Here is a 21371-nt window from a genome sequence, read left to right on the forward strand (position 1 = left end):
TACATGCTTAGCCTTCTAAAGCAATAGAGTACATTGCCGCAGCGTATGTGTTGACCGATACACCTTGTCTTACAACAAAATATATTTTATTCACAAACTCAAAAGGGCAGCAACCACTCTATCACAAACTTCGAACGAACGTGTCTGGTGACAGAGATGTTACAATAACGAGTGCGTGCGTGTACGGGCATGCTCGGTTCTTTTGCCCACATTTCTTTGCGTTGTATCAACATTCCGCCCCACCCCGAAGAAACAACCATCACTGTACGTAAAACAGGAAGCAACGAGCCATACATGTTTACGAAGACAGTGAAAACAACGCCAAACCGTGGAAGAAAAAGCGTTATTGTCCACGAGAAGAGAAACTTCACATCAAAATCACAGCCTCTTATTGTGGATGCATTTGATCCGATCTAAACGGAGAAGGGTATGTAAAAGACAGTCGAAAACGAAACGCAAATGATAGTAAACTGTGGTTGTAGCAGTGCCCGTCCATGTGACGGATACATTGCAATTCTGTTGCCAGCTGTTTTGTTGCGCTGCATCAACCGATTTAGTATACATGTAAGTTACGTTGTCTTTAGCCTATAAGAGTTTGTTAAGTTTCGACCGGTGTAAGAATGTCGAGGAATGTCGTGTCATTCATTAATTCAGTTGAATGTTTGACAAAGCGACACATCATGCCTATTGTCAATGCGAATATTTATATAGCCTCACTTAGGCCCACAGAACAAAATGGGCTAGTCGGTCGATGTCACTGTCGGTCGAATATCACGTTTTCCTCCAAGCAGTGCTCACACCAACTCTCAGTTGAATATTATGCTAGGACTAGGCACCTTGGCCAGAACTATCTCACATTGGAGTGGCTGGAGAGAGCAGCCCACTCTGTGGAAAATAATAACATTAAAAACCCAGTTATAAACAGGTCGTTGAGGAAGATGTAAACAATACTAACACCATATAACCTACCTGTAGTCCACAATGAGATGCACTGTCTGGACCTGCTGTGTTATAATCTAAAACCTATTTTATTCTAGTTGGCGAGAGCTGGCGTTATCTACAATGTTAATGGATGGACTTTGTTTTCAGAATGCATTTCACACTACACGACATCTGTTACATAATTCGTGAGCTTGCACACAGAGAGGGAACCAAACAAACGGCAATGCATAGACCTACTCCCTTTTACTGATATGAAATGATTTGTTTACACGGATGTTAGTCACCTAACCCGGCTAATGTGGATCAGAAGAAAACATTTGACCCCAAAAGCCATCCTCTCTTGATGTGCTGCATTCTATAAACAAAAACACTTGAACGCGAGTGGGTTCAAAATGGACACCGATGGGTGCACAGTGCACTTTTGGGACCATTTCCAAAAATATTTCAAATACTATTTTTTGGCCAGGTCTAAACTGACAGACTTATGTCATCGACATGTATCCTCTTCTATGTGCTGTTTTCAAAGAAGGCATCTGGTCGTAGCGAAACGCTAACCCCCAACTTAATGGAAAATAAGGAATCTGTAAGATCAATGTATTATGCTCAATGTACATCTCTTGTGGTGGAGTAGTGAGACCAATCTGCTGAAGTGGAACTTTGCACACTCTGTTGTAGTTTTGAACAGAATCGACAGCAAAGGGAAAGTTCTAGATTGTCTACTGAATTACAAGGTTATTGGAAGAGATTCCATAATATATTACAGAGGCGTTAACTCAGTCAGACACAAATGCTCGGCTGTTTGTTTAACAGACGCACATCTTGGTGCTTTAACGTTCCTTCATTTGCCTTCCACAAAGCACGCCTCCTCGCACCTGAACACACTGCGTGAACACGGTTTTGACTGTGTCTATTGGCAATCAATCAAATGTATTTATAAAGCCCTTATATTGGCTATAACCCTCAGCTTTTGCTGATATAAGTTGGGACGTTTTGTGACTATATTTATAGTATTTTGGTCATTGCTGCTGTAGAGACCCAGGGGAATGTCTGCGATACACAGGAAACCAGCTCAACAGTAACGTCTTCTAGTTCTTTCCACAAGCTGGTCCATATTAGACATGCATTTGTCGGCGTGTGAAGTAGTTTACAGATGCAATATAAGACTTGAAATGTGTGTTCATGCATGCATGTGTGTGTATGTTGTCTTGTGTGGGAAAGAACACGGAAGTGTATTTGTGTGTGTGTATGTTAGAGAGACTCCCGTTTGCATGTCTAATGTGTATGCGTGTCGGTGTACGTGTCTGCATGTGCATGCCTGTGCAAGTAGATGAATCACCAAGGTAACTTCCGTCCTCCCACTCTCACCAACTTCCTCCCTTCTGTCTATCTCACTTCCTCTCTGGTCTGCACCAGTTGGTGTTGCTTTCGGGCAGGTTGATTCATATCACCTTGAACTTCGTCATGTGACGCAACAGAGTTTTCTAAAGGTGTGGTGCAACCCGACTGCATGGTGCAACGCGACTGTTTGTGCTCACAGAAAGCCACGATGATGACGGCATAGTTGTCTGATGTGTTGAATTCACCCAGCGTGGTAGGCCTGTGCGTAGCGTCGACAACATGCAGTAGAAGCAGATGGCAGCGATCATTTTCATTCCACCCATGCCAAGATTAGAATTCACAGCTTTTAGTGGTGAACCCAAGGTGGCTGTGGGTTGTGTAAGCTGTGGCAGACAGTATCAACATACCCTCCAGAAACGCCGCTCTCAGCGAACACAATAGATGCATATCACGGAATTTAGGCATGTCTATAAATAAGAAAATAAACAAACATCGACACCGGCGTTTAGGGCTGAGATTTCTATTGCTGCACTCTTATTTATTTTGATGAGAAGACTAGTGATACACCACTTAATACAATATCTCTCTCTTCAAAAGCATCAGGGTGGTTTTTGATTTCAGATTAGTTCTGGAGGATTCTACTGAACATAACCCAAGGATACTACTAAACCTAAACACATTTCTCTGCTGTGAAGCTCCTCCAGAAGTCACATTTTATAGTCTTCAGTGTTTGGTTCTTCTGCCCAGTCTGGGAGAGACTGTGTGGCAGTATGAGAGCTAAGTGATGGACGTGCTGCTGCCTGGAACTGGAAATAGCACAGGTCATATGGAGTATCAAGACAAGATGTTATGGAGCTGAGAACAACTGCCCAAACTTCCTACTGTAAAAGACACAGCTGTCTGCATCAATGATTCAGTGCTGACGGAATGGGCCTAAAGCATGGCTTGGTTCTGCCACTAATGATGGGCTTGCTGTGTAGAACAAGACAGTGATGCTGCAATGGGGTCTATACTGGCATTTCTGCTAATTTTGGACCGTGGTGTGACCATGGTTTCTAAGGTCATCCTTTCTGTGAACTTCTAAAATGACAAAAATGTCTCGAAGCACAGGGGAGTAGGACAGTGCCTTGCCCACAAACATGACATTCAAAACACTGACACAGACATTCAAACACTCACAAATCTCTCTTCCCAGAGCTTGAGGGAGCAGTGAGTAGAGAGCAAAGGAAGGATGGAGAGATATTTAAACAATAGCCTTTCTCTTCCAAGAGATTGAGAGAGATGAGTATAGAGGGAAAAGGAAGAAGTGAAAGAGAACATAAATTGATAGGGATAGAGAATAGAGGTTGACCGATTATGATTTTTCAACGCCGATACCGATTTATTGGATGACAAAAAAAAGCCGATACCGATTAATCGGCCGATTTATATAAAAATTATAATAATAATAAAAGTTTTATATATATATCATACACACACACACACACACACACACACACACACACACACACACACACACACACACATTTTTGTAATAATGACAACTGCAACAATACTGAATGAACAATGAACACTTTTATTTTAACTTAATATAATACATAAATACACACACACACACACACACACACACACAGCTCTGAAGTGACAATGATATTGAAGAGTCTGCTTAGGAGACAAATACTCTCAACTGTTTGAATAAAAATAGAGTTTAAGTTACCTGTGATGAATGTTGAAAACAAAAACTGTCATTTCTATATGCAGGAAATCCTATTTTAATAATGGGCATGGTAAGAATTGACGACCAAAGTGCGAGTCATAATTCCGATGACACCTTCTAGCAAAATCTGAAAGGTGGTTCCTTCATTTATTCCATAGGATATTTTTAGATTCACTTAAAATAAGGTCTGTGTTTCGTGTAGGCTTACACCACCTTGCCAATTTTATAACTGTGTAGATATCCATAGGACAAGGTAACTCTGATCAATATTGGCTAAATATAAGCGAAGATAATTTTTTGTAGAGTGGATTTATGAAAATATGTTGACAAACGTTACCTTATCCTAGTGAGATTTACACGGGTATCAAAACGCCGAGGCGGTTTAAGCCTGCACGAAACACAGACCTTATTTGAAGTAGATCAAGACATTCTCTATGGAAGACATGAACGGTAAAATAACGAAGGAACCCCTTTCAAGTTCAGCCGCAAGTTATTACAGGAATTATAACGCGTCGACTATTTCTGTCTAAACCATATACCTTTGACTAATCCGGAAACTATCACCTCGAAAACAAAACGTTTATTCCGTTCCGTATTTTATCTAATGGGTGGCATCCATGAGTCTAAATATTCCTGTTACATTGCACAACTTTCAATGTTGTCATAATTACGTAAAATTCTGGCAAATTAGTTCGCAAAGAGCCAGGCGGCCCAAACTGTTGCATATACCCTGAATCTGCGTGCAATGAACGCAAGAGAAATTACACAATTTCACCTGGTTAATATTGCCTGCTAACCTGGATTTCTTTTAGCTAAATATGCAGGTTTAAAAATATATACTTGTGTATTGATTTTAAGAAAGGCATTGATGTTTATGGTTAAGTACATATTGGAGCAATGACAGTCATTGATTGATTGTTTTTTATAAGATAAGTTTAATGCTAGCTAGCAATTTAGCTTAGCTTACTGCATTCGCGGCACAGGCAGGCTCCTCGTGGAGTGCAATGTAATCAGTGTTAGAGCATTGGACTAGTTAACTGTAAGGTTGCAAGATTGGATACCCCGAGCTGACAAGGTTAAAAATCTGTCGTTCTGCCCCTGAACGAGGCAGAACGTTCCTAGGCCGTCATTGAAAATAAGAATGTGTTCTTAACTGACTTGCCTAGTTAAATAAAGATTAAATAAAGGTGTAAAAAAATAAAAATAATAATAATAATCTGCAAATCGGCGCCCAAAAACGCAATAAAAAATGTACTGAAACAAGGAAGGGATAACATGCACTTGTCCAATAAGAAACATTTATTTTTTTGTTTTCTGTTGCAAAAAAAAATTATGTTGTGTGCCCTCACAAACACGACCCTGATTGCTGTACACCAGATGCTCTCTCTCCAAGGACAGATGTTGACCTCTGACCCTGGCTCGTGTCACTACCAGGGACTTAGTATCACTGAGTATCTACAAGTGGGTTACATAAGCCCTTGCGCACCTGGAGGGTTAAATGAAGCACTTGTCCACCATCCACAAGGACGTCTGTATATTAGCTCATTTTCCATGGAAGAGCCACACACACCAGCCCCACACGTTCCTGGCACCTATGGATCCATTATCTGATATAATGACAGGAAGTCTGTTTGTGTGTGTGAGAGAGACCGAGATGATGAGCGAGTGTATTGGTCTGCATTCAGCACCATGGAGAGGGCAGTGTTTCTCACCCCTACTAAGACCACACACAGCTGGGAGATGCTACTGGCATGCTATACCTTCTGGGAGTTTATCATTATGGCTAGTTAACACTGATGATGTGAGGATTTAGAGGGAGCGAGTTATGGGACCGTTATACCCTGATATCTTAGAATGATATCTTAGCCCCATGGAAAAACTGCTCAGCAGCACTGTGAATTGTTTGCTTGTCTTTCCCAATCTCCGGAGCTAACTCCAAATAGAGTGTCTACTTCACTCAGTGTGCTCGCTGACCTTGTGTTTGGTACAGTGACCAGAATAACGTGTCAAAGAGGAGGATTCCCAAGCAGGCTAAATAGAAACTCAAATGTTTAGAACAACGTTTAGGTTTGTTGTTCTCCGAGCCTGTAAAGTGTATACACCCAATGATGTGAACAAGAATATGTGTTCGTTCTGTCAAACTTGAGAAGTGTATCGCATTGTGTCTTGGTTTTATTGTGCCCGCTGTTTGTATTACAGGGTAATCCATAGTTCCTTCTGTCAGCAGTCATAAATAGCCGTTTATCCCTAAAGGGCAATTTATGTTGCAGGAAAGTGATATCCGTTTCAGTCTCGCAGGTTGGGAAGCAGAAGAAATGAATACTTATTTATCCGTTTCTCACTGTAGAGAAGGAAGATTGCTTTTTCTGTTGATACTTAAAGCCATCACTCTCGGATGGAGATATGGAGGTATGGCTCATGAATTGAGCTGTGATACCTTTTATTTCCAAGTTGGTACATGTTAAAATGATGGGCTCTCCTCTCTTACGCTATGGGTGAGCAGTCATTTACATCCTCCCTGGATAGAGCATGAACATTCATTTTAAACAAACTCCCAGTTTCTTATGGGACTAGTATTAAATAAATAAAAACATTAACTACTAACTATAAAACAAAATAACAGCTGACAGTAGATGGGCAACCAAGTCAGAAGGCAGTATGTTGATATGAGGAAAAGTGTATGAGGTATTTTGTAATGAATTAAGCCTCTCAGCCAGACCAAATCAAAATATTTTTGTTTGATTTTCACAGTATTTGAGTCTCATGGTCCTAGGTAACAGACAGCAGCAGAGCAATCACACAAGCAGAACTTAGTCAGAGGGAATATAGATAATTGCTCATATGCATTGATGGCTCTTGAGTGCTGCAGTGCTGTGAGTGCTGGCCTATATGCTCGGAAGGTCCTATAAATAGCATGCCTCCCTGGTGCTGTATTTCCCATACAACCTTCAAATAGAATATGCAAAGTTCATATCCCCAGAGGGGGGTGTGTGTGTATGAGAGAGTAAGACCTATATGGTTCTCCCTTATCATTCTCATCCACTGTGTCTCTCAGTCTCTGTATGTTCTCTTCCCCTGCCTGTAGTCTACCCCCCAATTGATTTGCAAAGTGTTTGAGTCATAGAATCTTATAGAGGCTTATGTGCAAAAAGGCAAGGAACGGAGCTTCTTTTGTTGGATTGGAGGCTGCTGTGTAGAAGTTTAATTACAGCATGGATTTTTCTTTCAGTGTTCTGCAACGCCCATGTTTTGCAAGTCCTCGCAGGCTCCAGCTGTGGTTGTGTAATATTTTTGTGAGGGGAAACCTCATCTCATCTGTATCCTCTCACCACTCTTTGTGACATAGATATTCTCTGGATGTTATTTTGGTTTGCCAGAATCTTGCGGATAATACGTTCACAGAGTTTCTCACACTCACAACCTTGGGAAGAATGTTAACACATTGTCAGTGTGGTTACTGGAAAAGTGGCCTTGTTCACAGGCAAAGCCATGAACACATTTCAATATTTCTAGTCTGGAGAAAGATGGCAAAGTGTATTGAAGGGTCGGCGTCTTACTTTGGTTTGCTAGTCTTTGTCAATTCGTTTTCTGCGTTACATTTTCATCTAGCCTAGTTGTTTGTCTTTCTTGGATACAGCTACTGAACTACGTAACCATGCTTACATTATTGAGCCCTCTCACACCAGAGAGTGTTGTTTTAAGAAAGGATTAAAACTTGTTTCGGGGCCTTGCTCCATAAGAGAGCTGAGCTCGCCAAAGCTTAGGCTATATGGCAGTTGTAACAGTAGATTAATTCCCGAAGCCAGCATGTATTCCATTTTGTAGTAAGCGGAAGTCGTGGCTGTGCGTGACTACCGTAGTTCTTAAGAATCAGAAAAGACCATGGGTTTGGGAGCCTACTGTAAACGAGCCTACTTGCCAACAATTGTGATATATTTTTCGCCCTTTTAAAGGGACAGGGGAATCATCACCAGGCTACTCTGATCTGCTAATACCTCTTTTTGAAGGGAAAAGTTGAATTCACAGAGCAACTCGCATACACTCCTCTCTTTTGCTTTCAGCAGTCTATCATAAAAGGCCCGTAGCAACAAAGCTGGAGTTTTTGGCTCTGGATCTGAAAGACATATTTCATTTGAATGCCTATCAAGATGCTGCTTTGTTCTCTGTTTATAATCTTAAGCCATATGCAGTATTATACTGTATGAGACGTCAAGGGCTACATTTGGCCTCTACAAAAATGCACTAATCTGCTCTATACTGTACATGCTGTAGGTAATACTCACTATATTGCGGAGGTAATCATCCTGAGACTGTACATGCTGTAGGTAATACTCACTATATTGCAGGGGTAATCATCCTGAGACTGTAGATGCTGTAGGTAATACTCACTATATTGCAGGGGTAATCATCCTGAGACTGTAGATGCTGTAGGTAATACTCACTATATTGCAGAGGTAATCATCCTGAGACTGTACATGCTGTAGGTAATACTCACTATATTGCAGAGGTAATCATCCTGAGACTGTACATGCTGTAGGTAATACTCACTATATTGCAGAGGTAATCATCCTGAGACTGTACATGCTGTAGGTAATACACACTATATTGCAGAGGTAATCATCCTGAGACTGTACATGCTGTAGGTAATACACACTATATTGCAGAGGTAATCATCCTGAGACTGTACATGCTGTAGGTAATACTCACTATATTGCAGAGGTAATCATCCTGAGACTGTACATGCTGTAGGTAATACTCACTATATTGCAGAGGTAATCATCCTGAGACTGTACATGCTGTAGGTAAAACTTACTATATTGCAGAGGTAATCATCCTGAGACTTTACATGCTGTAGGTAATACTCACTATATTGCAGAGGTAATCATCCTGAGACTGTACATGCTGTAGGTAATACTCACTATATTGCAGAGGTAATCATCCTGAGACTGTACATGCTGTAGGTAAAACTTACTATATTGCAGAGGTAATCATCCTGAGACTGTACATGCTGTAGGTAATACTCACTATATTGCAGAGGTAATCATCCTGAGACTGTACATGCTGTAGGTAATACTCACTATATTGCAGAGGTAATCATCCTGAGACTGTACATGCTGTAGGTAATACACACTATATTGCAGAGGTAATCATCCTGAGACTGTACATGCTGTAGGTAATACTCACTATATTGCAGAGGTAATCATCCTGAGACTGTACATGCTGTAGGTAATACTCACTATATTGCAGAGGTAATCATCCTGAGACTGTACATGCTGTAGGTAAAACTTACTATATTGCAGAGGTAATCATCCTGAGACTGTACATGCTGTAGGTAATACTCACTATATTGCAGAGGTAATCATCCTGAGACTGTACATGCTGTAGGTAATACTCACTATATTGCAGAGGTAGTCATCTTGTAACTTTCTTTTATGATGTCCATGAGAAAAGGTTGTTCCCGCACCTTACTTTAAACTGACATTTACAATCACATCCGCTACACGGTAATCGTAACAGAAAAGTTATTAGATTGTTGCCGCTGCAATATTGTGAATATTAAAGGGGCAATCTGCAGTTCAAATAATTATAAGGCTCCTCTCCACCACTGTTTTGGGAAAAAGCTGAGGGATGGCGCTGAAGAAAAGTAACCACTCAAATTCATAGACTGAGCTCTGGATTCAAGGACCAACCATCCATTTAATAAAAAATATACCTGTTTTGAGGCCATACAGTGTTTGTTTACAAACATTGGAGTAAAACAAGCTTATATTTTGCGTTCTGATGGGGTATGACAGAACTAAGCTCATGAGGTATTTTGAAGTTATTTTCTTCAATAATCAATGAGTATACTATATATAATTAATTTTAAAGTCCCAAAATTGATGTATCAATCACAGATTGCCCCTTAGGTGAGCCTATTTCTAGTGCAGATCCATGCATTTATCCAGAGGTCAAATAAAGCCCGTTTCCCCCCCTACTGTGAATGCTAAAGCTTATTGAAACGGCTCCCTATTACAGCATGATATCAGGACCCATTTGAAACCCCATGTGACAGAAAACATAACCATCTCACCTCTCGTACTGTTTAGGCTACTGTCACACCTAATTAGGGCAGAGTTCAGTCCCAACAAAAGACAATGTAACAAAAATGCTTCATAGCTGCCAGCACACAGGGATCCCATCTCGGATTCACTCAATGCCATTAAAAGTCAAATGAAGTGTTTCAGCACGCTCAGTATTTTTTCATTGTCCAAAAGTATCCTTCAGTTGTTAGGATCAACAGTGCGTAGTGCTGTGCAAACCCCCTTGGGTATAGGCCCTGAGATTTGTGATATATTCAAACGCTATATCAAGCATAGTGTGGGCACCACGCTCAGTGCTTTTAAAAAAAATCATGATCTCACTCTGAGACACTGGAAGTGTATTATCTGAATTTGAAATGTACGGTAAACAGCGCTCTGCTGCTGCCAGAACAGTGAAGTTTCATCAGCCACACAGTCCATGGCTTTGTCTCTATTTCCAGACTGTTCTGCTCAATGTTTTCATGTGGTGATTTGCTTCGGGCATGAGGGAGGATGTGTGCTTTGAGATATTGACCTTTTGTTAAGGTAAAGATGAGATTGGGACATTGATGCTGGATTTATTCTTTATTACCTTGTCAATTGGATCGATGTTATTACAGGACACATCCAATTGATTTAATTCTTCATTATTTTCTGGCCTCTCTGGACTCAAACCTAATTTTGACAAGATAAAGCGTGCCTATTTCTATAATGAATATGAACTGGGTGGGTTGATGTTATTAAATATAAAAGCACTAAACCTCTCTCGAAAAGCTTCATTTCTACAAAAGTTTTACCTGAACCCAAAATGGTTCTCAAGTAGATTACTAAGAAAAGCTTTGTTTAAAAATGGCCTTTTTGCTTTTGTGCAGATTGCCATGTCTAATTTTCGATTAATTAATCAAGTGAAACTCTGTTCAAAGTATCTCTTTTTCAAACAAGCATTGCAGAGTTGGTTACAATTTCAATTTCATCCCCCAGAAAAGAGAGCACAAATATCACAATAAATATTATGGTTGAACTCAAATGTGCTGGTTGTTAAAAGACCTGTATTTATCAAAGATGTTTGAAAACGGTATTTTTGTTATTTACATTTTATTGTAAATTGGAATGGTTGAGTTATGTCTTTCATTGAGTTATCAGAAGTGTATAGGAAGGTCTGCTCAATCCAAGATTACAACCAACTGATTAAAGCATTACCCCAAATCGAGGAGGAAGGTGGCAGCGGGAGGAGGTAGGGAACTGGTCTGTCTGTCCAATTTATAAAGGATCAAAACTGGCAGAGGAACAAAAATAGGATAAATAGGAAAGCATACCAGTTTCATTTGAGGACCAGGATGTTGACAGCTGTGTCATACAGATTGCAAAATAGCTGGGAAGTGATTGTTGATGTACTAATTCCATGGCACAGGGTGTATGAGATGATAAATAAAACAACGCAAGATGCAAGACTTCGTGCCTTTCAGCTAAAATGATTGTACAGAATTCTTGCCACCAACAAAATGTTGAATATATGGGGCATACAATCATCACAGCTCTGCAGATTTTGTTGTGAGGATACAGAATCAATAGACCATTTGTTCTGGTATTGCCCTCAGGTAGCTTGTTTCTGGTCTCAGGTTCAGGAATGGCTGAAAATGCATAGCATTGATCTAAAATTGACCCTAGATGTAGCATTGTTTGGAGATCTGGAGAGACTTGGTCAGTCAGTTACTAATATACTAATACTCTTATTAGTGAAAGTATTTATCTTCAACTCACAATCTGTGGATTCTATTCGATTAGATTACAATTGTATATCAAACATCACAGTATAGTTGAAAGATATATATATATATATATATATGGCACGTAGAAATCCAAAGAGGGTGGCAGCAGAGATGGGTGGGATAGCCTGAAGGAAACGGAGGGTTGGGATGTGGAACTGGAGACAAGTGGGAGTGGAGTTGCTGGGCCGGGGATAGAATGACAGTCAAAGAAAAAAGTAATACGTTTTGAATGACACTATGCCTGTTTGCCTGAGGCTGTTGCCTCGCAGGTGCTTGTACACATGCATATACACAAACTTGCATTCAAACATGTGCACACACAGAGACACATGCACACATGTAAATAGGTCCGCACATGCACTGCAATGTATACAGTCTGCCTTGCTGTTTAGGTTTTTGTTTTCCTTGATGTTTTTGCATGATCTGTTTTTTTGTTTGGTTTTTTTTCCCTCTTTTGTTAATTTTGTTGGTTCATTGGGGGATGGTGGGGTGGGGAATGGAGGGAGAGTGATTTATGAAGTAGTGTTTCTCTTTTTTTTAACGTCAGCTCTGCTGCCACTGAAACCGACAGTCTCCGATTTTAATAGGACTGTTCTCTTTTCTTCACAGTCTCTGTCGACAACATGGGACAGCATCTAGGTAAACGCGAGCCACAGCCGCAGAGCAAGGTAAGCATCTCAGTTGGAAGTGTATGTATGCATGATTTTGTGCAAGTATACAGGACAGTAGTGCTCAGCGATTAACCGAAATGTTGGTTTATTTTCGTTAAAAAAAAAAAGAAGAAGAAAGTAAATGACCAACATCAGATAAATTATTTGAATTCCATTTAGTAAAATGTTTTTCTGTGCACTCACCACGCCATTTGTGCCGTTTCTCTAGAGAGATTACTCTCTGGGACATGTTGTCCAACTCATCTAAGTTAAGTGAAGTAAATGTGGTAATTAACTACAATGACCAGAATCCATTACGCCTATAAGCTACCTGTTTTCATTGGTTCACGCCTGCTTGTGGGGCCGGCAGACTGACACTGAGAGCGATAGAGAGAAACGAGAGGGATAGAGAGCAGTTGTTTAGGTGTCTCTACCCGACAATGCATCTAATAGAGTGATAGGTGTTATTTAGCAGTCTTAAAATCTACTTTGAAGAACTTCTGAAATGGTGATTTTGTCAGACAGCAGGCAGCTAGCCAGCTAGGCTAGCCTGCTAGCCTGAAGGATGACTCTTTGGGAAACAGAGGTAGATGGCTGGCTGCCTGCTACTGCCTGAGCAGAGATTAGATAATGCCTTGAAATAAAATAATAAATCATCAAATATATATATAGATTTTTTATATGTACATAACAACTGAAATATTTTATTAAAGTAATATGAATGAAGGATGGTTTATTAATAAGTGATGTGCAGATATGGGCAGTCATTGGAGTTGTATTAATGAAATAATATCATCATACTAAAAACAAATGTGTGATATAAACAACCACAATATTTTATTTAAGTAAAGTCACGTGAATAAATGATGGTTAGAGCCTAATAAGTGATAGTAATGGCCAGTCACTACCATCAATTATTTTATTCTGAGTTGTTGCAGCAGTGAGACAGGACATACACAGTATACACTTTTAGTGCACATACAGTTGAAGTCGGAAGTTTACATACAATTAGGTTGGAGTCATTAAAACTTGTTTTTCAACCACTCCACACTTTTCTTGTTAACAAACTATAGTTTTGGCAAGTCTGTTAGGACATCTACTTTGTGCATGACACAAGTCCTTTTTCCAACAATTGTTTACAGACAGGTTGTTTCACTTATAATTCACTGTATCACAATTGCAGTGGGTCAGAAGTTTACATACACTAAGTTGACTGTGCCTTTAAACAGCTTGGAAAATTCCAGAAAATGATGTCATGGCTTTAGAAGCTTCTAATAGGCTAATTGACATCATTTGAGTCAATTGGAGGTGTACCTGGGGATGTATTTCAAGGCCTACCTTCAAACTCAGTGCCTCTTTGCTTGACATCATGGGAAAATCAAAAGAAATCAGCCAAGACCTCAGAAGAAAAATTGTAGACCTTCACAATTCTGGTTCATCCTTGGGAGCAATTTCCAAACGCCTGAAGGTACCACGTTCATCTGTACACACAATAGTACGCAAGTATAAACACCATGGGACCACGCAGCCGTCATACCGCTGAGGAAGGAGACACGTTCTGTCTCCTAGAGATGATCATACTTTGGTGCGAAAAGTGCAAATCAATCCCAGAACAACAGCAAAGGACCTTGTGAAGATGCTGGAGGAAACGGGTACAAAATTATCTATATCCACAGTAAAACGAGCCCTATATCGACAACCTGAAAGGCTGCTCAGCAAGGAAGAAGCCACTGCTCCTGAACTGCCATAAAAAAGCCAGACTATGGTTTGCAACTGCACATGGGGACAAAGATCGTACTTTTTAGAGAAATGTCCCCTGGTCTGATGATACAAAAATAGAACTGTTTGGCCATAATGACCATTGTTATGTTTGGTGGAAAAAGGGGGATGCTTGCAAGGCGAAGAACACCATCCCAACCGTGAAGTACGGGGGTGGCAGCATCATGTTATGGGGGTGCTTTGCTGCAGGAGGGACTGGTGCACTTCACAAAATAGATGACATCATGAGGAGGAAAACTATGTGTATATATTGAAGCAACATCTCAAGACATCAGTCAGGAAGTTAAAGCTTGGTCGCAAATGGGTCTTCCAAATGGACAATGACCCCAAGCATACTTCCAAAGTTGTGGCAAAATGGCTTAAGGGCAACAAAGTCAAGGTGTTGGAGTGGCCATCACAAAGCCCTGACCTCAACCCTATAGACAATTTGTGGGCAGAACTGAAAAAGCGTGTGCGAGCAAGGAGGCCTACAAACCTGACTCGGTTACACCAGCTCTGTCAGGAGGAATGGGCCAAAATTCACCAAACTTATTGATGGAAGCTTTTGGAAGGCTACCCGACACGTTTTACCCAAGTTAAACAATTTAAAGGCAATGCTACCAAATACTAATTGAGTGTATGTAAACCTCTGACCCACTGGGAATGTGATGAAAGAAATATAAGCTGAAATAAATAATTATCTCTACTATTATTCTGACATCACATTGATTTCACATTCTTAAAATGAAGTGGTGATCCTAACTGACCTAAGACAGGGAATTTTTACTGGGATTAAATGTCTGGAATTGTGAAAAACTGAGTTTAAATGTATTTGGCTAAGGTGAATGTAAACTTCCGACTTCAACTGTGGATGTGCATTGTGTGTAAGATAAGTTTGATCCTTTTGTTTTTATGGGAATAATACTGACAATGGTGAAGTTCAATGTGATTGTAGACTGTAGAGCCTCTATCATTCACAGCTTAAGCCTTTATCAGGGAAGTGAGGCAACACTTTGGACCCTGCTGTAGTTTATTCATGCAGTCCTCCGTCAGAACAATGGAGTTATGACCATAAAGAAGCTCTCAATCAAATCTGAAGCCCTCAGAAAAATACAAACGGCTTCAAAAAGAGTCTGGCGGAGTACTTGAATAATATAACCCTCAAATGAATGCCAGACAAAGGGTGCATTCCAAGTGACAACCTTTTCCCTTATGTAGTGCACTTTAATTGTTTGGAGCTGAGTGGCGTTTTCCTTTCAGTTATAGCACAAGGAAAGGGGAATGGGGTTGTGGTGACTGTTCTGCTGTAGGGGCCAGCTTGTTAACCACTGAGTAAGGATGTGGTGTTTGGTAAATAAGCAAGTCATTTAAGGTCTTTTGTAGCCTTGTGTTTTTTCCATGAATTGGTGTTTTTGGAAGAATGTGAAAGTTAGCTTTTTGTATGTCAATACTGAAAAAGTCCCCTCTTGAAATGTGTTGACATAATGTTTGTAGTCATATAGGTAACTGGCAAAATAAAGGAAACACCAACATAGTGTCTTAATAAGGCCCCCAAGAGCCAGAACGGCTTCAATGCACCTTTGCATAGATTCTACAAGTGTCTGGAACTCTATTGGAGGGATGCAACAGTGTTGCTGATGGTGGTGGAAAACACTGTCACAGGCACCACTCCAGAATATCCCATAAGTGTTCAATTGGCTTAAGATCTGGTGACTGAGACGGCCATGGCATATGGTTTACATCATTTTTAATACTCATCAAACCATTCAGTGACCACTCGTGCACTGTGGTAGGGGGCATTGTCATCCTATGGGGGCATAGCCATGGTAGCCAAAATAATGTATTTTGGCTACCAATACAATATTTGTATTCATGACCCTAAGCATGATGGGATGTTTATTGCTTAATTAACTCAGGAATCTCACCTGTGTGGAAACACCTGCTTTCAATATACTTTTTATCCCACATTTACTGAAGAGTTTCCATTACTTTAGCAGTTACCTGACAATATACTGTAGCTACAGACCAGGTGTGTCAAACATACGGCCCGAGCTCATTCAATCTGGCCCACGGTGGTTTGAGTAAATAAATAAACATATTTGTTCTCATAAAAAAATAGAAAATGATTCGACATTGAAATAACTCGAAACTGTGTAGAAGTGATAATGGACCTACAATTATAAACTTTTCACCCTGTCAAGCTTGCTAAAAAGTAATCGAAACTAAATCTAGACAGTCAGGGAGCGTCAAATTCCAAAATTGATGGATAGAGGACAATTTTCTTTATAACTTCTGACGGCGAGGAAATATACTAAATTGAAAGTGCAGACCTCCAGACCTTGGTGAAGGCAGTGCAAAATGAGCTCGACACCCTTGCTATAGAGATAACTATCTTCTCCATTTTTTTATCACTCCCTGTCTTTTACCCTACTCCTCTCTCTCTCTCCATGCTTCTGGGGAGATGATTTTCTTCATGGGCAGTCCAGTCCTGAGAGAGGTGCTTTTTTTTTTATATCCGTGGGAGTGCTGCGACTCAGAGTCTTCTTATCGACTTGCCAGATCTTAGAGTGGCGGACTGGTGTTGCCAGGCAGTGGTTGATTAGCGAGCATCAGAGTGTGCCTGGGTGGTCAGGACACTGCGATTTCAGTAAGTGATGACAAAGCTCGCCTGCTACTTCTGCAGGTCAGCCCGGAGGCCCAGGGAGAGGAGGAAAGGTTATGTAAGGTCAGGTCTCAGGCGCTAGCCTGGTTATAAAACTAGGCCGTTTCAGGTTCATGTTGGATGTGATGTGCAGTATCTTTGATTCATAATTTTCAGCATAGCCCTTTCATAGCCCTTTCTTGTTCAGGTCACAGAATCCGAACGAGGCATTTCAAATGACACACTGATGACTGTTAGAACACTTCTGGTGATGGACTGATTCCCAACTCACATTTCATTTTGAGTATTACCCTGTTACACCTCAGAAAGATTACATTTCCTTGCTTGTCATTGCCATGGGACCCCTATGCAAGCTAAACTGCTCGCTCAAAATCATAAATTAATCATAAAATAGAACTCATTAAACTGTAATGAGTATAGCTGTGGAGGGCACAGTGTTGTTACTTACTCAAGAAGAGTAATTTGTGTGTTATGTTCATTAAAATGGGATGGACAAAGCAGTATCTGCATGGCACGATGCATTTATTGACAGATGGTAGTTTAGACATCCCACCAATGAAATTCTCGCTCTTGGTAGGCATATATGTTGCCGTGGTGATATCTGATGCGTTACGTTAGGCCATTCAATGTCAGCGGCTACTTTCATCACCGCGTCACCCACATCCATCCACCCACCCACCTCACACAATACACAGAGACGAAAGAAGCATCAGTGACCCATTTCCTTCTGTAAGGATGAATGGACTATCGGGCAGATTATTATGAATTACATTTGACATTTTAGTCATTTAGCAGATGCTCTTATCCAGAGAGACTTACAGTAGGGATTGCATACATTTTCGTATTTTTTCGGGTGAATCAGTTTATGGTCAGTTTCATACTATCATTAGCTCAGGGCCAACGGTCCACGAGAGCCTATTCAGCAGTCCCACCCAAAGAGCCCAGCTGTCCAATAACGTTGAGCTCATCTCAACCGTCCTACACAGTGAGTGATGTCATGTTTGATATCATGTCTCAAACACTGGTGCTTTTACCCTTTTGGGGAAAATCTGTCAGTTCCATCATCAGTTAATTTGTTATGTTTTTCTGTTGAACTAGCCCACATGAATGATTAAATTAAAGAGCTTTTAAAAGTCAAAAGTATAATCAGTCAATGGGGGTGTTTGGTAGGGATGGGGGGGATAAATCGATAGTTGAGTGTCGCAATATAATTTTTTACGATATTATATAGACTCTGACTCCAACTATGAATTCTCTAAATGAATGAAGGTTAAATTAAGCTACTGCTAGTCAGCTTTTCCTGCACAAACACTCAGGTGTTTCTCCTATAGCTTTTTCTCCATCTTCCTTTTAAAAGGTAAGCCAACATTTTCAGCATTTTTATTACCATGACTGAAGAAAATCTCTCGTCCCTCTGCCTCAGACAAATAGTGAGCAATATGTTTGGGACATTAAATTGCAATAAAATTGCAGTATCAAATTGCAATACATGATGGAACTTCCATCAGGAGCTAGCCAGCTAACTAGCTACCAGTCGTTGTTAGCCACGGCTAGCAGTCTTCACCTTTTCCCCAGTCATCAGCCAGCCTTAGCTCAGACAACACCTGCCAGTCTGCACAGCGCGATATCAATCCAGAGCATATCGGACTGCTTCTCTCTACCATATCACCGGATTCCTGCCGATCTGGATCATTACACCAGATAATCGCAGCTAGCTAGCTGTAATGGCTACTGTTAGCTAACACCTCTGTCCCAAAGAAAGCACCAGCTAGCCCCAAGCTAGGCCCATATACCAGCTAATTCTGAGGCTACAATACCTTTACCAATTGGCCTGGACCTTTTATTGTCGACACGGAGCCCCGCCGATCCATCACGACTGGACTGCCGATGTGATTGCCCGATGTGGTCTCAACAGGCTATTCTGTTACGATATCGCCGAAGAACCATCTACTAGCCCCGGGCCTGCTAGCTTTTCTGAACGCTGTGTCCCCTGCTCGCCTAGCATAGTAGTGACTACCGAACTGCACCCTGACTCACCTATTGCTGCTCTTTTGACCCTATGATCACTCGGCTACATAGCTGATGCCCCCTGGACTGTTTCAATAACACAGTACCTCATTTTGTTTACCTGTCAGCCCCAGCCTCGAACTCATGTACCGAACTGACCCACTCTGCCCATTCATGGCCATTTACCCTAATGTCAATATGCCTTGTCTACTGCTGCCGTGGCTATTATTTTACTGTAGAGCCCTCAGTCCTGCTCAAAATGCCTTAAATAGCTATTTTTTCCCACCCCATACACATGCGGAGACCTCACCTGGCTTAACTGGTGCCTCCAGAGACGAAACCTCTCTCATCGTCACTCAACGCCTAGGTTTACCTCCACTGTACTCACATCCTACCATACCCTTCTCTGTACATTATGCCTTGAATCTATTCTACCACGCCCAGAAATCTGCTCCTTTTATTCTCTGTCCTCAACGCACTAGACGACCAGTTCTTATAGCCTTTAGCCTTATCCTACTCCTCCTCTGTTCCTCTGGTGATGTAGAGGTTAACCCAGGCCCTGTAGCCCCCAGATCCAGTCCTATTCCCCAGGTGCTATCATTTGTTGACTTCTGTAACCGTAAAAGCCTTGGTTTCATGCATGTTAACATCAGAAGCCTCCTCCCTTAGTTTCCTTCATTCATTGCTTTAGCACACTCCGCCAACCCCGTGTCTGAATCCTGGCTTAGGAAGGCCACCAAAAATTCTGAAATTTTCATCCACAACTACAACGTTTTCCGCCAAGATAGAACTGCCAAAGGGGTGGAGTGCTTTCCTCACCATCTTAAATAAGCATGCCCCATTCAAAAAATGTAGAACTAAGAACAGATATAGCCCTTAGTTCCCTCCAGACTTGACTGTCCTTGACCAGCACAAAAACATCCTGTGGCGTACTGCATTAGCACCGAATAGCCCCCGCGCTATGCAACTTTTCAGGGAAGTTAGGAACCAATATACACAGGCAGTTAGGAAAGCAAAGGCTAGCTTTTTCAAACATAAATTTGCATCCTGTAGCACAAACTCCAAAAAGTTTTGGGACACTGTAAAGTCCATGGAGAATAAGAGCGCCTCCTCCTAGCTGCCCACTGCACTGAGACTAGGAAACACTCACCACCGATAAATCTACGATAATCAATTTTCAATAAGCATTTTTCTATGGCTGGCCATGCTTTCCACCTGGCTACCTCTACCCCATCAACAGCTCTGCACCCCCCACAACAACTTGTCAAAGCCTCCCCTATTTCTCCTTCACCCAAATCCAGATAGCTGATGTTCTGAAAGAGCTGCAAAATCTGGAACACTACAAACCAGCTGGGCTAGACAATCTGGACCCTCTCTTCCTAAAATGATCCGTCGCAATTGTTGCAACCCCTATTACTAGCCTGTTCAACCTCTTTCGTATCGTCTGAGATCCCTAAAGATTGGAAAGCTGCCGCGGTCATTCCCCTCAACTGTTACAGACCTATATCTATCCCACCCTCCCTTTTCTAATGTCTTCGAAAGCCAAGTGAACAAACAGATCGCTGACCATTTTGGATCCCCCCGTACCTTCTCCGCTATGCAAGCTGGTTTCCGAGCTGGTCATGGGTGCACCTCAGCCACGCTCAAGGTCCTAAACAATATCATAACTGCCATCGATAAAAGACAATACTGTGCATCCGTTTTCATCGACCTAGCCAAGGCTTTCAACTCTGTCAATCACTGCATTCTTATCGGCAGACTCAACAGCCTTGGTTTCTCAAATGACTGCCTCGCCTGGTACACCAACTACTTCTCAGAGTTCAGTGTGTCAAATCGGAGGGCCTGTTGTCCGGACCTCTGGCAGTCTATATGGGGGTGCCACATGGTTCAATTCTCAGGCCGACTCTTTTCTCTGTATACATCAATGATGTCACACTTGCTGCTGGTGATTCTCTGATCCACCTCTGCAGACAATTCTGTATACTTCTGGCCCTTCTTTGGACACCGTGTTAACAAACCTCCAGACGAGCTTCAATGCCACACAACACTCCCTCCGTGGCCCCCAACTGCTCTTAAATGCAAGTAAAACCAAATGCATGCCCTTCAACCGATTGCTGCCTGCACCCGCCCGCCCGTCTAGCATCACTACTCTGGACAGTTCTGACTTAGAATATGTGGACAACTACAAATACCTAGGTGTCTGGTTAGACTGTAAACTCTTCTTCCAGACTCACATTTAAGCATCTCCAATCCAAAATTAAATTTAGAATCGCTTCCTATTTCGCAACAAAGCATCCTTCACTCATGCCAAACATACCCTCGTAAAACTGACTATCCTACCGATCCTTGACTTCGGCGATGTCATTTACAAAATAGCCTTGAGTACTCTACTCAGCAAGTTGGATGTAGTCTATCAGTGCCATCTGTTTTATCACCAAAGCCCCATATACTACCCACTACTGTGAC

The 21371-nt window shown here is 41.4% G+C and overlaps 1 protein-coding gene across 1 annotated transcript in view; it reads left to right on the forward strand.

The window, feature by feature from the left end:
- The first annotated feature begins 254 nt into the window (after positions 1-254).
- Positions 255-21371, forward strand: part of LOC120048275 (myelin basic protein-like) — a 46814-nt gene continuing 25697 nt past the window's right edge. Inside the window, exons 1-2 of the mRNA XM_038994123.1 lie at positions 255-427; positions 12438-12496. Of these exons, the coding sequence (XP_038850051.1) occupies positions 12452-12496 (45 nt within the window). The 5' untranslated portion in view covers positions 255-427; positions 12438-12451. The remainder of the gene's footprint in view (positions 428-12437; positions 12497-21371) is intronic.

The sequence above is a fragment of the Salvelinus namaycush genome, chromosome 5 (genome assembly GCF_016432855.1).
Source record: "Salvelinus namaycush isolate Seneca chromosome 5, SaNama_1.0, whole genome shotgun sequence".
In the NCBI taxonomy this organism is placed as follows: Eukaryota; Metazoa; Chordata; class Actinopteri; order Salmoniformes; family Salmonidae; genus Salvelinus; species Salvelinus namaycush.